This window comes from Myotis brandtii, unplaced genomic scaffold (assembly GCF_000412655.1).
Source record: "Myotis brandtii unplaced genomic scaffold, ASM41265v1 scaffold1162, whole genome shotgun sequence".
NCBI lineage: Eukaryota > Metazoa > Chordata > Mammalia > Chiroptera > Vespertilionidae > Myotis > Myotis brandtii.
This window is the reverse complement of record NW_005354021.1, coordinates 323,545-339,606: the sequence shown is the minus strand read 5'-3', so window position 1 is coordinate 339,606 and position 16,062 is coordinate 323,545. Positions and strand designations below refer to the sequence as shown.

The 16,062-nt window shown below is 46.1% G+C and overlaps 2 protein-coding genes across 14 annotated transcripts in view; both read left to right on the top strand.

The window, feature by feature from the left end:
* The window catches only part of ALS2 (amyotrophic lateral sclerosis 2 (juvenile)), a 58,857-nt gene extending 55,440 nt beyond the window's left edge, over positions 1 to 3,417 (top strand). For all 3 annotated transcript variants that reach the window (XM_014528782.1, XM_005858229.2, XM_005858230.2), the window contains exon 34: positions 1,912 to 3,417. In XM_014528782.1, the coding sequence (XP_014384268.1) occupies positions 1,912 to 1,950 (39 nt within the window). In that variant the 3' untranslated portion in view covers positions 1,951 to 3,417. The remainder of the gene's footprint in view (positions 1 to 1,911) is intronic.
* A 1,509-nt stretch (positions 3,418 to 4,926) lies between these two features.
* The window catches only part of MPP4 (membrane protein, palmitoylated 4 (MAGUK p55 subfamily member 4)), a 33,980-nt gene continuing 22,844 nt past the window's right edge, over positions 4,927 to 16,062 (top strand). For 2 of the 11 annotated variants that reach the window (XM_014528730.1, XM_014528727.1), the window contains exons 1-10: positions 4,928 to 5,236; positions 6,491 to 6,669; positions 7,507 to 7,628; positions 8,986 to 9,063; positions 9,280 to 9,360; positions 10,490 to 10,621; positions 11,526 to 11,625; positions 12,765 to 12,850; positions 14,269 to 14,340; positions 14,969 to 15,165. In XM_014528730.1, the coding sequence (XP_014384216.1) occupies positions 6,591 to 6,669; positions 7,507 to 7,628; positions 8,986 to 9,063; positions 9,280 to 9,360; positions 10,490 to 10,621; positions 11,526 to 11,625; positions 12,765 to 12,850; positions 14,269 to 14,340; positions 14,969 to 15,165 (947 nt within the window). In that variant the 5' untranslated portion in view covers positions 4,928 to 5,236; positions 6,491 to 6,590. Of the gene's footprint in view, positions 5,237 to 6,490; positions 6,670 to 7,506; positions 7,629 to 8,985; positions 9,064 to 9,279; positions 9,361 to 10,489; positions 10,622 to 11,525; positions 11,626 to 12,764; positions 12,851 to 14,268; positions 14,341 to 14,968; positions 15,166 to 16,062 lie in introns of all 11 variants that reach the window. The other 9 variants (XM_014528718.1, XM_014528712.1, XM_014528713.1 and 6 more) reach the window with 8 other exon arrangements.

Here is a 16,062-nt window from a genome sequence, read left to right as displayed (position 1 = left end):
CCCCGTCCCCCAGTGCACGAATCTCGTACACCAGGCCTCTAGTTGTTAATATTTTAAAATATGATAATATATTAAGGAGATTGACCAATCAGTCAATTATTCTCTAAAATATTAAAGCAAATTATTCATCACCCAATCTCCCTATAAATTGATAATTCAAAGTTTTATAAATGTAGAGCATCTATATAAATGTAATTCTAGAGAAGAAACAGAAGGATTCATAGTGTCTAAAAAGTATCCGAGCTGTTTAGTGGAACTAAGGTAAAACCAGCAGGCAGTATGTAGAGAATGAATAAGAATTGCATCTTCTTTCCCCCCATGTATTACTGTAGCCAGTAGGTTCAAAGGAGGTTCTCTGATCTGGGCTCTCTAGGGATTGTTGAAAGTCATTTTGCTTCCCCCACCTCAATTTTTCTTGGACTGTGGTAGAATCATTCTGAAGTTTATTGGAAGAACAACAGAAAGAAAATGACAAAAACTCTTCTGAAAAAAGAAAGGGAGAATAGGCCCACTCTTCCAGTTAGTAAAATGTTACAGAATTATAATAATTAAGATAGTATATCACTGTTACAGGAATAGGCAACTAAGTGGAAGGGATAGCTCCCATATAGACATTATAATGAAAACTTCACATATAAAAAGGAAACATCAGACAAAAAAATAGAAACGGGAAGTTTACTTAATAAATGGTAAAGTCGCCCTAACCAGTTTGGCTCAGTGGATAGAGCGTCGGCCTGCGGACTCAAGGGTCCCAGGTTCGATTCCGGTCAAGGGCATGTACCTTGGTTGCGGGCACATACCCAGTAGGGAGTGTGCAGGAGGCAGCTGATCGATGTTTCTCTCTCATCAATGTTTCTAACTCTCTATCCCTCTCCCGTCCTCTCTGTAAAAAATCAATAAAATATATTTTAAAAATATAAATAAATAAATAAATGGTAAAGTCATGGGATAGCTCACTAAGAATTTTGGAAGGAGAGTGGAATCAGGTGGAATCACCAGTATTGCAAATTACAAGTGCTTTAGGGTTAAAGATAGAAAAGGGGAGAAAGAAGGAAAGGCAGACATTAAAATGAGGGGGGAAACTAGAATTTAATGTCAGATTTCTGCATTGGGTTAATTTTTTAACTTTTCAACTGAAATACCATTTTTATTAAATAAACTGAAAAAGGGTGGTGGGAACTGGGGAAAATACTGACCACCAATGACTTATTAACTACCTATGTTATTGAAGAGCATCTCAAAACATATCACCAGGGAAGAAACTGAATTATTACACTTACATTAGTCACCCTTTTGGAAAACAGCTGTTATTAACATTGATGTCAACAACATCAAATATGTTTGTGGAGTTTGAGTAGTCCTACTCCTGGAGATTTATAATTAAAGAATGGGAAACATTATGTATTATTTGGATGAGGTGTTGTTTGTAGTGTGAGTAACTCCCAGGCCAGGATACTTTCAGAATCACCAAGGGATGCTTTTTAAAAATGTTCCTAGAAATTCTGACTCATAGGTGTGGAATGATGCTTAATCTGCATGTTTACCAAACATGATGATTCTGATCATGGTTATTTGTGTATCTTATAATGAGCAGCATTCTCTAAATGTCCAATTAATAGTGGCTTAGCAAATTATAGTATTACTTAGTGAAGAATATTATACAGCTTGTAAAAAGTTTTGTGTGTTTTTTTTAATTAGAGGGAAATTCATAAAATTATATTTCTATTAATTATAGCTAGGCAATATAGACATTGGATCAGAGACTGGAAGAGAACAGGGAAAATGAAAGCAACTGATTTTATTGGGCCATCAGAATGAATAAGGGATAATCTTTCTTTAGTCCCATGTGCGTTGCTATGTTTATGTAATTTCTTTCGAAGTAAATTTTGAAATTGTTTTTATTTTTTTCAGGCATGTTACTACCAGATCCAGCGTGAGAAGCTTAACTAGGTTGCGTAACAGCTAACAACTGGATTATCTCTACAGAGTGTTATAGCACCATCTGGCACCTTCCTGTAGTGGCAAAAAAGAATGGACTTGAAGTTAGGATGTTTTGTTATTTTGGTTATTTCTGAGCCTTACTAATGATCAGAGCTCTGAGCCCAGAGGAAAAGACTGTACAGTTTAAAGGGAAGATCGAAGAGGAGGTAGAATTCAGATTGGACCAGTCCCTGGTCTATGTTAAGCTCCCCAACTCTCATCTACTACTGTTTGAAGAAAGAGGACATCCCCTCCTTCGGCGAAGGGTACGCTGCTCCACACCATCAGGAAGGTTCTCAGTGAAGGAAGTCGATGGACATTTTTGAGTTTCTGGTTTGCCTGCAGTTACCCCAGACCCTTTTGCAAGGAGCAGATTGTTCTCGAAACGACGGTTACCACACTCTGCCTTCCTAGGTTCCTTGCAATCCTGGGTGCATCCTGCTGCTTTGCTGAGACAGGGGCAAGAGGAACTTTTAAACTGCAGTTTTAACTTTTTCTAAGCTTTTCCACCAGGGTATTCATCATAGGAGAGAGGTTCAATATAATGACCAACAAATTCCAACCCCAAACAAGGATCGTGTCCAAATAGGAGTATTCTGCCTCCTGAGTAAAAGAACATAGGAATCTTGTCCTTGGTTTCCTTACAATGAGCTGCTGCCGATCCTCCCCTGTCCACAGGCAAAGGCTGTGCCTGGGGCCTGGGAATGAGGCGAAGACTTTTGCATGCAGGCTGCAGTGGAGCAAAGACTAGGAGACGGGGACGCGGAGGCCTGCGTCCGTCCCTGACCTCGTGTTGTGCTTCCCTGTGCCTCACAGGGGACTCACAGGGGAAGGAAAAGGAAACGCGCTCGGCTTTTCCCATCTCACAAGTATTGTGACACCTCAACGTCGTAGTGTTTTGCTTTTTTTATGTTGTAAGTGGTGGGTTTATACTGTACAAGTAACACTAGTAGCTGTTTGGATAACATAGGTGCTCTTCCTCATCTCATCTGCACACGTGAGGAGCGTACGGAGTGTCCTCCTGATTTATGTTAAACAGCAGATGCTAACAAACAGGATCATGGTTTTTGCTCTACTTTATAATCAAGACGAGTGTTTATTAAAATACTGTTTTGGAATGTTGGCTGTAATGTAACAGCAATTTTCATAATAAAAGACATTCATCTTTATGAGGTTGTTTTGATTGCAAAAGAAATGACACAGGGCAGACTACAATTTTAAAAGAAGCCGGGCTTCGTGTTTTGGTGCCCACATTGTCATCTGCCTCAGAGGTTCCTCTAGGGTCTCAGACATCTCTCTTTAAAATAAACAAACTTAATTATTATTATAGCACCTTTGGTGGCAAAGGACAAATTAACCTGATCCTATTAACCCGAGGACAAGGGTCTTAAAATAAGTCTGTTATTTCTTTGAATAAAAGGCATATTTTGATAGTTACTGTGTTTTTATGTTTGTTTTGTTTTTGTTTTGTGTTTGTTTTTTCTCTCTCCCTTAAACAGATTCAGGGAAGGGAGGAGTGAGGATTTAAAATCCTGGTTAGAAATATTAGGCCTTAGTCAATCATCTCCTTGTTGTAGTGTCTTCTCAAGAAGCCTATGCTTTCTGCCCGCGTGGGCCTGCTTGCTGCCGAGGGACGGTACTGGAAGATCAGTGTATGTTAAACACTTTTCCTTTCCATTAGGGAATGCTTGGACTTTTAAGTAAATTCCACATTTGACCTGTAAAGGCAATTGTACTGAATGCCTTTGACCCCCTAGGAGATAGAGACTGGGATAATTGTGGAAATGGACAGAGAAGAACTTGAGACCCACAGAGAAGTTCTAAAATGCTGGTAGGCCATCTTAATTCTTTCAAAACACAAAAAACATGTTACAATTCATCCTTTTATTGGAGTCATGAATGAAACTACCCTGTTACATTAGTTTCTTCTTACTGTATTTATACTTTTCAAATAGCATATTAAAATTATAAAATTTCAGTTCTCTTGGGGGAAAAGCCCTAAGTCTCCAGGCCAATGTCTGTAGCAATTTGCAAGGACCTCTCACCCTGATGAATGCTCACCCTACTGATTCCCGTTTTACAGACAAGGAGTGGCTGTGGTTCACTTCCTATTAGAGCTGAGTCTCGAACCTGGAACTTCCCAGTGCGCTTTCCTCCTGCAGCTGCAGAGATGTCATTTCATACAGGTCATGCATTAAAAGTTCCAAAGTGAAAAGAGTTGGAAATAAAAACTTTTTAATCCTCACCTGAGGATGTTTTTCCATTGATTTTTAGAGAGAGTGGAAGAGAGGGAAAGACAGAGAAATATCCATGGGAGAGAAACACATCGATTTGTCGCCTCCTGCATGCTCCCTGACCAAGGCCCGGGCCAGGGAGGAGCCTGCAGCCGAGGCATGTGCCCCTGATCGGAATCAAACCCGGGACCCTTTGGTCCACAGGCCGACGCTCTATCCACTGAGCCAAACTGGCTAGTGTGAAAATAAAAACTTTTAATAAAATTAAGTGCTTTTCATAAAACATTCACAAATGTATCCCATTCCCAGCTTGGGTTTTCATCTACAGTGGAGAGCCATATGTTAATTTAGGATAAAGGGGCTGATAAACCTTATAATTGCTATTTGGTCTTTACCCTTCGCCTTGCTGTCAGCAGTACCCTTTCTCCTGTTTGTTGTTGTTGCTTTGTGATGCCTGCTTTCAAAGTTCTCCCCCCTCCCTGCAATATGAAATGTTCAGACAAAGAAGTAGCTCCAATCTGAGACAGAGGATGGGCGAACCATGAAGTTCAGAGCAGTGGCTTGGTAGGGGGCCTTCCAGAAGGAACTGCTGCTGATTTCATTGTTCTCTCACCGTAGCGTGAGACAATTAGTAAGGTTACTAGGCTTCCTCTCAGGTACCTCCACAGTTTTCCCTTCCATTAAAATAAAGTGCTATCTTCTGTTTCGGGTTGTCTGTTATCCTGAAACACTCAACACAAGTATTAATCTTTAACCATTAGCAATGTGCTGACAATGAGAGAGAAAATACTACAGGAAGGTTTAAAATGAGAGAAATTGCTAAACTCTTCAGTGTAAGGATTACTTAAGATTTGTGACAGGGGAGGCTTGGGAGTCATTGAATGGTTAGGCGTCTGTGGATTAAAGAGGATGTGCAGAGATTTAATCTGGAACAGCGAGGTGACTGGCAGCTGAAAGCAGCTAATTTCCCGATAAAGCTTTTCCCTTGATACCAGCAACATTGCGTGTCTGCAGTCTCGCAGGTAAGAGACCCTGCTGAGTGGTCCTCAATGCCGGGGATCCACCTGTCTGCCCTTCTCTCCGTTCTCAATAGCTAAAGGTACAGTTCTGGGCTTTCTGGTCTACGTGGTTTAGTTGCATTTAGTAGCATTCCTGAAAATTCAGTGTATGTTAAAACTGTGCAAAAGTACTTTGTATCTATATGTAAAGAAAAGTTGAAAAATTCCCTTGTGGCAATTACTGACTTGGTATAAAATAGGCCTTAAATAAATGCTTGTCTATTGATTAGAAGAAAAAAAAGAAAGAAAAGTTGAGTTCTAGGCTCAGATAGTTATAGAGGTTTTCTTCCAGCCACATGAAAGTGCAGTGGACATTTGAGGGTTACACAGGGCATGAGGCGATTCTTCATTAGAAGGGCACCTTCTGGGAAACTTCCTCGAAGCCGTGGGCATGTTCCCCTGCCCTCATTTCCTCAAGCCCCCCTCCCCCGGCCTGCTGGCTGAACTATAGATGTGACGGCTGGCCTCCAGCCACCACCTGGAGCAGGAGGGTGAGGAGCACACCCCCCCCGGGGTGGTGGAGGGCTGAGTGGAAAGAACCCTCTGAGAACTTCATGGAGCAAGGCTGCCCGACCAGCCCGGGATTGTCTCCGCCTCTGGAAGTTTACATGAGCAGGATATAAAGTTCTGTTAAGCCACTATTGTTTTGGGATTCTGTTTCTTGAAATTAAACCTACCTAAAGCAGCCCAGCCGGTGTAGCTCAGTGATTGAGCGTCGACCCATGAACCAGGAGGTCCCGCATTCGATTCTGCTGAGGGCACAAGCCTGGGTTGTGGGCTGAATCCCAGTAGGGGGCATGCAGGAGGCAGCCGATCAATGATTCTCTCTCATCAGTGATGTTTCTATCGCTCCCTCTCTCTGAAATCAATAAAAACATATTTTAAAAAATTAAAAAATAAATAAACCTGCCTAAAGCAACATAGAAAGTAAATTCTAAGAGTGTGGGTCAGTAACACACGACTCTGGTACAATGAGAGGGAACAGGGCTCCTGAGTCAGTCAGGCCAGGGAGGCTTCTAAGCTCTGAGTGATGGTAAAAGCAACTAGGCAAAGGGCGCCGTAGAGGGAGTGTTTTATGAAATAGCAGTTTTCTCTTCTGCGCAACTAGTGGTGGTCAGAGAGGACCACCATGCAAGAATTTTGTGTGTTTGCTGAGGATCCCCGTGTGTAGCACAGTGCCTGGCTCGCCCAGTAAGTGCTGTTGAAAATGTATTTCAGGGCGCCAAGAGCTACGTGGCCAGCGTGGTTGAGTGAGCGGTGTGCTGTCTATTGACCTGCTCCCCAGGCCTGGATTCTCTCTGGGAGCTCTGGAGGGAGGATGATACACTCAGACAAAGGCGCAGACCCGCCCGACAAGGAGGACCTGAAGCGTTCTACGCCATCCAATCCCGAGGATGGTATGTGGCTCCCGGATCCTGTTTCTAAGCTAGGGAGGTCTGATACCATCACTCTGAACATGTGATCAAATACATGGGTAAAATTCTGATAGATTTACTGCGATTCCTATAAGGGTCCTGTACACTTTTGAGTGTCCTACCACATGTATTGGTTATAAGTCTAAGTAATTTTCAGGGCAGGAAGGAAAGATATTGACCCAATGTCTTACCTAAACTTAGAGCTTCATAACTTGTTCACATTCAAAATGTCACTGCATCAAATAGAATTTCTATGAAAACACTTCTAAAAAACAGAGCATTCACGAAAATCTGGCCAGCCCCTTTAAGCAGTGGAATCCTGAGATGTGTATTAAAAACTTATTGGGAGTTAGAGTTTTTCAATCACACTTTCAATAAGCATTTTCAGAGAGGGTAGACAAATGAATCTCTGTTTGAATTAGGGAAGGAGTACCCAGAAAACAACTAGATTGTTTTGGAATAAGCCAAAGGCTGGTAAGATTGGGGAGAATAAAAGCAATATTGCTCTCACAATATCTTCCATCTGTGTACCATGACCTCTTATTTCATCAGGCGTTGGCAGCAACCCTATGGGAGAGCTAACATACTCTCTTTTTGCCACAGGAACCTGGGTCCCAGGTAGTTCGGTGACTTTCTGAGCAAGTGACAGAATAGGGCCTGAAGGCAGATCTTCTGGCCTTAAATCCAGTGTCATCGCTACCCCTCGGTGCCATCTGAGCCCCCGTGGCACGTCCCAGCTGACTTGTCCTTCACATGCACACCGCCTTCTTGCCTCCTCCACCTGCCTGTCACCCTGACTCTGCCCTCTGCCTTTCCCAGGTCTCTCCCAAATCCTGAGGCTTGTGCTGCAAGAGCTGAATCTGTTCTACAGCCGAGATGTGAGCGGACTGTGTCTCCTGTACGACCTCCTCCACTCCCCGTGGCTGCAGGCTCTGCTAAAGGTGCGCCCTGACGCTCAGAAGCCTTGGCCTATCCTGGGGGCAGAAACCGCCTACCCAGCAGGGCCGCGTGTCCCTGGCAGGAAATTCCAACTTGGAAAAACGTTCTCTTTTAAATGTGTTAAATGTATTTTTATTGATTTCAGAGAGGAAGGGAGAGGGAGAGAGAGACATATCAATGATGAGAGAGAATCATTGACCGGCTGCCTCCTGCACACCCCACACTGGGGATGTGCCCTGACCGGGAATTGAACCGTGACCTCCTGGTTCATAGGTCGATGCTCAACCACTGAGCCACGCTGGCTGAAAAAGTTCTTAGAGGGAAGTTCTCAGAGAGAACTAACAAACCTCTTAGTTTAGGAAGGAACTAACTTAGATGGTAAGGAGTATGGCAGCTCCTTTCTTTTCTCCCCGAGGGCCCTGGGATCACAAAGCAGCCACGTTTATATCTTAGGCTTACACAGTGTTATCTATCACTTATATCTCAGGAAAGCTGGGGAAGCCCCACCTGGTTGCTGCCGGGTGCTTTTCCTCCTGGAGTTGCTGTGTGTCACTGAAGGCGCTGCCCTTCTCACACTGAGCGTCTGTGCTTGACGCTCCTGCCTCAGTGCATCAGCCTAGTGGGTCTGGGACAGTGAGCACTGGCCCTGAGGCAGGGCAGGAAGTGCAGCTTCCAGCTCTGGAGGGAGGAGATTGGGCTGCACCGGCCTCTTGGTCTCGGTTCTGCATCCGTGAGAGAAACGATGTGTCTACAATGAGACGAAGGGCTGCACTGGAGCCAGGGTGGCCTTGGTGGACTCGGCCCAACCCTAGGTCCTGGTTGGAAAAAACTCCTAAGGGTCAGCAGAGACGAAGTCGAAATTTTTATGAATGAATTTTCCTGGAGAATTAGGGAAGGAGGAGAAAACAAACAAAAGATAAGAGTGGAGTGCAAATAAGCATCTGTGTGCCCGGCCTTTTGTTCACGTTCTCGGGCAAACCCTGATCCCAGAGCTCACATCTGCCCAGCTGCCCAGCCCAGGGCCTTGCGGGGGTCTGGCCCCAAGTCGTCATTGGTCTCAGTCCTAGAAACCCCTCTCTTTCTTGGTTTAACAAGAGTAAAAGTTTGAGTCTTTTTCAGTGAAACCAGTTAGGGAAGGTCACTTTCCCATGGCAACCAGGAGGGGAGCCTTTGGAGCGTTAGAACCACCCAGCTTGGCGTCACTTCTCCTTGACAACCGGAGACCCCTTATCAGAGGCCAACACGGCTGCCCAGCTGCTGTGCGGCTCCCAGGCTGTCCCTTCCCTTGGAGCTGCTGACCCCCAGGATGTCAGCAGGTCTGTGATGGACACGCCCTTCTCACACCGCCGCCCTCTGCAGGTTTATGACTGCCTCCAGGAATTTAAAGGGAAGAAACTCCTTCCTGTCACCTCCCAGGCACAGGCGCTGTCCCATGAGGTGAGGTGGCTTGTAGTCCACAGAACAGTGGAGCTTGAATGGGATGCCCTTTACTCACAGGGCTTCTTTAAAGAAATCAAAGGCGCTCATGGGGAAGTCTGATGGATGATTATGCATCCACCGAGGGTTTCTCATTGAGCTTCACTAGAAGGGAGGAAACTGGCCGGCTGTCTCCCACATTAAACAATTTCACAATGTATGCTTGTCATCAACCAGGTGGTGGAGATGTTACAGGCAGCCCCTGGCTCCCCCGAGATCCAGGAGCTGAGACAAATCCTCCAGGCTCCGCACTTTAAGGCAAGTGCTTGCTAAATGGACAAGACGTGCCCACCTGGCACATAGACAAAGTGGGGGAAGGAAAGAATGTGCTGGAAAATGTGCTCTCTGAATACATGTCCTATTGCCGTACCTGGGTGACCTGCCGTTTGTATCAAAACATGTAGGAGTCAGATATGAGCGGCTCAATGCGTCAGTCATGAGCCAAGCCTGACGTATTTATGAGGAGACATCCAGAACTTTCCATGGTGTCTTATTTCCCTCCCTGCAAAGCCTCTAAAATTCCGGCACAACCAAGATAGCATCCTTCCTTTCCATCTTGGGAATATTTTAAGTTTTGGATAAAGTGTGTGAAGGTATGTAGGAACCACAGCATAGTGATGATTAGCTCTATGGGGACAGAGGGTATATGGAAAACATTTGATGGCAGAAGAAAAGTCAGATTTTGGGGTCAATTTATCAGCACATGGGAACTTCAAGAGAATGTCTGCATTTGGAGCAATGGAATTTATGAGTCAAAAATTTTAGTTCACAAGATAACCCTAGAGAATTTTCTCTGAGTTCCAATGAAGCTCTGCCCCACATACCTAGGCAGGGCTGTAGGACTGCTTCTCTACCCCGTGGAATGGAAAGTTTAACATAGTGGGTCGTTAGAAGGAACTTTTTATCATACCTTAAACCAGGGAACTACTTTTTCTCATCCTGTTCCACATGAAATTTTGGTGACAGGTTAAGCAAGTAAGGTGTTTTGATTACTGCCTCCCCATCCCCCTATTCTGCCTTCATTAGGGAAAATATTAGAAAAGTTGTTTTTAGTTGAAGGTCATAGGAGCACCATGGATGACATGGGTTTCCAGGAAATGAGAAAGTGACAGAATAATACATTTGAACAGAGATGAAAGAATATATTAAGTATTGCTTAACCTCTCTGTGTCTTGCTTGTTTACCTGTAAAATGGGGACAATAAGTGTTCCTGTCTCACAGAGTATCTTGAAGACTGAGCCCATCCACTTTATAAAATGCTTAGAATTGCACCTGGCATGTGTGTGTTGATGGCTGTCATTGTGTCTTGCATAGTATCAAGTCACTGTCTCCTAGATGGCTATGCCCATGTGTGACGTCTGTTCACCTTGTCCTTCCCTGTCCCCAGGCCTTGCTCAGTGCCCATGACACTGTGGCTCAGAAAGATTTTGAGCCCCTTCTGCCCCCACTGCCGGACAACATCCCCGAGGGTGAGGAAGCAATGAGGATTGTTTGTTTGGTGAAAAACCAACAGCCCCTGGTAAGACAACCATTTTATAATTTCAGTTAGAATTATACCAGGGTTCATGGTGAACTCGATGATCTCTAGAGGTTACCTGGCCATATTCTTGCCTGTGCTCCCAGGCACAGTCTGAGGCACTCAGCATGTGAGGGGCACCTACAGTAATAATGGCTAACCTGGATCTTAAGGACTTTTGCGTGTGGCTTTAAGCACATCACATGTTGTAATGCTTCCACGAGGAAAGATTTCCGTGTAGTGTTTTTCTTTTTTGAAAGAGCTATGAGATAAGACATATATTTGATTATTTGGCTTTCTGGCATATAAAAATATTTCACTCAATTCCAATGTATTTGCCTAAGTTCCCCCCCCCCCCGACCCCACCCCTATTAATGGGAAGCTAAGTAAGGCATCCATTTGATTTTCTAGGAATAGCCCCCTTGATTAGGTTGTAATTGTGGGAGGTTTCTTTATCTTTGGAAGGATCTAAATATGGTTTATGTCTGTGTGGTTAGAGAACTCAGGGGGCCGACGTTGAATGGCCTTTCCCTTTTATTTATTTATTTATTTTTAATATATCTTTATTGATTTCAGAGAGGAAGGGAGAGGGAAAGAGAGATAGAAACACCAATGATGAGAGAGAATCATTGATTGGCTGCCTCTTGCACGTCCCCTAATGGGGATCAAGCCCGCAGCCCAGGCATGTACCCTTGACCGGAATCGAACCTGGGACCCTTCAGTCCGCAGGCTGACGCTCTGTCCACTGAGCCAAACCACTGAGCTAGGGCAGCCTTTCCCTTTTGATGGCTTGGTATGGCCCTGCTTGGTATGAACGCCTTCATCTGAAAGACCAGAGCTCCACTGAGGGAAGCCAGCAGAATGGTCACAAAGCTGAAAGAGGAATTCCATTGTACTCTCTCCCCAGGGAGCTACCATCAAGCGCCACGAGATGACAGGGGACATCCTGGTGGCCAGAATCATCCACGGCGGGCTGGCCGAGAGGAGTGGTAGGCTGGAGCCGCAGGGGACAAGTGGGGCCCGGAAACTAGGACACGCTTGATAGTTTAGTTTTCGTGGCAGGAAAAGTCCTCTGTCCTAACTAAGGTTGGGGCTGTAATAAGTGCCATTGCATTGCTTGGTTACTAAAGAAAGAAGGAATAAATATTCCAGAAGAATCCTGTTCCTTCACTGATTCCTCCACCTGGGCTCCATAATAATGTTCTCTCAGTTCTCATAGCAACATCACAAGGTAAGTATTATCATGCCATTTTACAGATGAGGAAACTGAGGCTCAAAGTGATTAACGAACTTGCTCAATTTGAGTCAGGATTCAAGTCCAGGTCGGCCTCACTCTATCTTCCCAACTTTCACTCTTCACTTAGTCCTCCTGCTTTCAAAAGGCATAGCTCTTCCCCATCCTGAAAGGCCCTTCGCTGGCCCTCTCTTTTTGCCATGGACCTTACACTGCTGTGCTACTGAAGCAAGCAGTTCTGTCCCTGCTGCCCCCTGTCCTCACTGTCTGTGGCCCCAACACCTGGCACAGGGTTTTACCCCAACATCCTTACAGTCACCACCCCAGGATTTCCTAGTTGCCAGGTCCACTGGCCCTTCCTCCAGCCTCTCCAGCACATGTGATGTTGTTGACCTTGCCTTTCTTGCAACTGTCATCCTTCTTGGTTTCTGGTCAATGACATCGTCCTGCTTCTCGTCTCCTCTCCCTCGCAGTCCCACGGCTTTCCTTCGTATTTCTCAAGGCTTCATCCTCACCCCCGCGTTTCTCCACAGGGTCTGTTTTGAGGTGTCCCCCCCTTTCCTTTCCACTTATCATTTCCTCGGGACCCTGACATCTTTACTTGCAGTGTTATCTCCTCACCAGTGTTCCAGTTCCATTTTACACCAGATTAGCAAAAATAAAGATGCCACCATCCGTCAATACCCAGGGTTGGCGGAGAAGTGGGAGAAGGCAGTTCTCCTGCACTTTGGTGGTGGTGTAAATGGAATAACCATGTTGCTTTATTAGTATTAGCACTCGTATTTCACAGTCAATTTTTAACTGTCAGAGCATGCTTGAGCTAGCGACTTCGTTACAGAGCTGTGGGATAGGTGCCTCTCTCTCTGCCAATATCTTTGTTCCCTTCTTTGTTTTGTGTTCCTGGCTGCCTAGGTTTGTTATACGCCGGAGACAAGCTGGTGGAAGTGAATGGAGTTGCAGTGGAGGGGCTGGACCCCGAGCAAGTGATCCACATCCTGGTAACAGCCTCCTCTTGGCCCTCCTCGTGCCTCACTGAGATGCGAGGCTGAACGGGCCGTGCAGCCCCTGGTGTGTTCCCTGTGTGTGAGGGCGACTTGATCCCTCTCCACACGCCCTCTCTCCAGGCCCCAGACTAGTCTGTTTCTGTCTGCCACCCGCCCACCCTCGGGAAGAGACCTCCCTTCCCCCGCTGCTCTCCCTGTCTCAGGGCGCCTGCCAGGTACCCTGCCCAGGCCCTTCATCACCTGGGTTGCTCCACTGGAAACTGAGCCCACGTGGGCAGAGTGAGACTGCGGAGCAGAGCCTGAACCTGAGCAGGCCACCCTTTGCTCCCCTAACACTTTGTACGGCTGAAATCTGCTTCACATCTTCCTTGAGGCCGTTTTGGGGTGAGAAAGAAGTCACCGGAGGGCAGCATGGGGAGTGGGACATCCTTGGTGGTGTGCACTGGAAATTCCTGACCTGGTTATACAAGCCTCTTCTCTCCTTTAGGTCCCTATTCCCATCCTTCAAACAGTTGCCTGAATCACAGACCCGCTGTCAATAGCATAGTAGTTTGCCCCCCAACCCCCATCTCCCCCATGCACACCCCAGGTGTGGGGCCTGTATCGTGTACATCAGTGGTCCTCAGACCGGGTTCTTTGGGAAATGGAAGTTTTATATGCCTCGGGCACTGAGAGGGGGAGTGGTATTATAAGGAGTATATCAAGCGCCTACATATTTTGCAACCACTGCTGTGAGAGTGTGTGTGGTACACAGGGAGCTTGGAGTGCTGTCCATCACAGACCCACTGCCTCCACCTCAGTCCGGGGCCAGGAGTAGAGTTGCAGGACAATGGGGCTGTGACATTCCTAAGAGTGAGAGCAAGGTTTTGTTAATCTCTCCACCTCCAATGCCTGTCACAGTGTGGGTGAAAGAGTGATTGTTACCTTCCCTGTTGGGCGGACAGGTTTTCTGTCTCCTCCAAACCCCCCCCCCCCTCCCCCCCCCCCCGCCCCCGTGGGAGACTTGGGAGCCCCTCATTTCCCCTCACACCGGGCTGCTGGTGCAGGACCAGGAAATAATTACTGACTGAGGTTTGAAGAGGGGGTGTCAGATGGAGAGCTCAGCTCCTCCCCAGCGCCTGTGGGAGGGAGACCTTGCTGGGTGGGGTGGTCCTGGTGGCAGTTAGGAGGAGGGTCCCTGGGGGAGGCCAGGCCTTGGTGCAGGTTTTAGCGGACTTTGGAGCAGGGCAGAGCTAAACTACTTCCTAATTTCCATTTCTGGGTGGTCCTGTTTAGCCATGAGCCCTTGTAAAAGTCCCTGTGGAGGAAAGCACCACTACACTTGAGCATTTGAGTTGCAGCTCCCTGTGCTGAATCCCAGGAACGCACTGAACTCGGCGAGTTGTCATTCTTCCCCCTCTGACATTTTCCAGGCCATGTCTCGCGGCACAATCATGTTCAAGGTGGTTCCAGTTTCTGACCCGCCTGTGAACAGCCAGAAGATGGTGAGAATTTACTGCGCCTTCATGCTACTGTTCTCTATGCTGTTGAGCACTTGTTCAATACTGTGTATATTTTTCAATACTGATGACATGAGAGGCAAATGAATAAATGAATACAATAAAAGGAGATTAGGTACCAAGCAGTTAAGAAGTCATATAAAGAATGGCGAACATGCTCTAGCTGGTTTGGCTCAGTGGATAGAGCATCAGCCTGTGGACCAAAGGGTCTCGGGTTCGATTCTGGTCAAGGGCATGTACCTTGGTTGCAGGCTCCTCCCCGGCCCGGGCCCTGGTTGGGGCTCGCGCAGGAGGCAACCAATCGATGTGTTTCTCTCACATTGATATTTCTCTCTGTCTTTCCCTCTCTCTAAAAATTAATGGAAAAATATCCTCGGGCGAGGATTTAAAAAAAAATGGTGAACATTTGAGCAAAACCTCTCAGAACTAAGAGATTCTATTCCTAAAGTCACTTTTCCCATAGCTCTTAGACTCAGTTCAAGAGGCAAGTTCTCCTTTTTTGTGGTGGAGAGGAAAGATGGAACGGTAGATGGAAGAATGGAAGAAAGTTGTGTCTGGAGGGCCCATGCGTGCACGGGTTCTTCTGATAGTGCCATTATGCACCCCCTGTCAGGTGTACGTTCGAGCCATGACTGAGTACTGGCCCCAGGAGGACCCCACCATCCCGTGTGCGGAAGCCGGGCTGCCTTTCCAGAAGGGGGACATCCTCCAGGTGGTGGACCAGAGTGATGCGCTCTGGTGGCAGGCCCGGAAAGTCTCAGCCCTGGGCACCTGTGCTGGCCTAATCCCTTCTAGCCACCTTCTGAAGAGGTGAGGAGAGTGCGCACTCCTGGACTCAGCACTGAGCCATCGGGAAATAAAGTGTTTTCGCCGGCTTCGTTATTGCAGTTCAGATGAGAAGAAAGAGACCAGCAGATGGACAAACTCACACACTGGCTTATAAATCCAAGTGCCAACTTATCCATATGCCCTAAGCGTACTAAATACCAAAGAACTCGAATAGTAATACAGTTTGAAAAGAGGGAAAACATGTAGGAAACTGTAAATGGTAGTTCCAACTCCTCTAATACAGTTTGAAAAGAGGGAAAACATGTAGGAAACTAAACTGTAAATGGTAGTTCCAACTCCTTTCTTAATCTTTCGAGGCTGAGTTGAAACCTCAGATACTGAATCTCAACCCATCACCCTCGCTTCTGTGCTATTGAGGTTCAGGGGAGTGAGTAAAGACAGAAAAATTTTTTTTACAAGGTTGAAGGCTCAGCCCATGTTAAGAAACCAGGAAGTAGAAAAGAAACTAGCAAAGGATATTGAGAATAAATGACCAATGAGGCAGGATGAAAATCAAGACAGTATGGTGTTCTGATCAACTAGGTCAATTGCTGTTGAGGGGACTGAGAACTGACCATTGAACTTAGCAACATGGATGTCCTTGGGGATCCTGATAAAAGTGATTTCCGTGGAGGGGTGGGGCCAAAATGCTAGCAGAGTGAGATGTGAAGAAATTGATGATGGTGAGCAGGGGAAAAAATTTGAGACATTTTGGTATAAAGCTGAGCAGAAAAATGGAGAAATTGCTAGAGGGGAAAGTAGAGAATTTTGTGTAGGTGGGATAAATAACGCTAGTGCGAATAGTCCAGTGAGAAGGAGATGTTTTATGACTTAGGAGAAAGAGAAGAGAACTGCCTTGAGCAGGTAGAAGAGGGGACG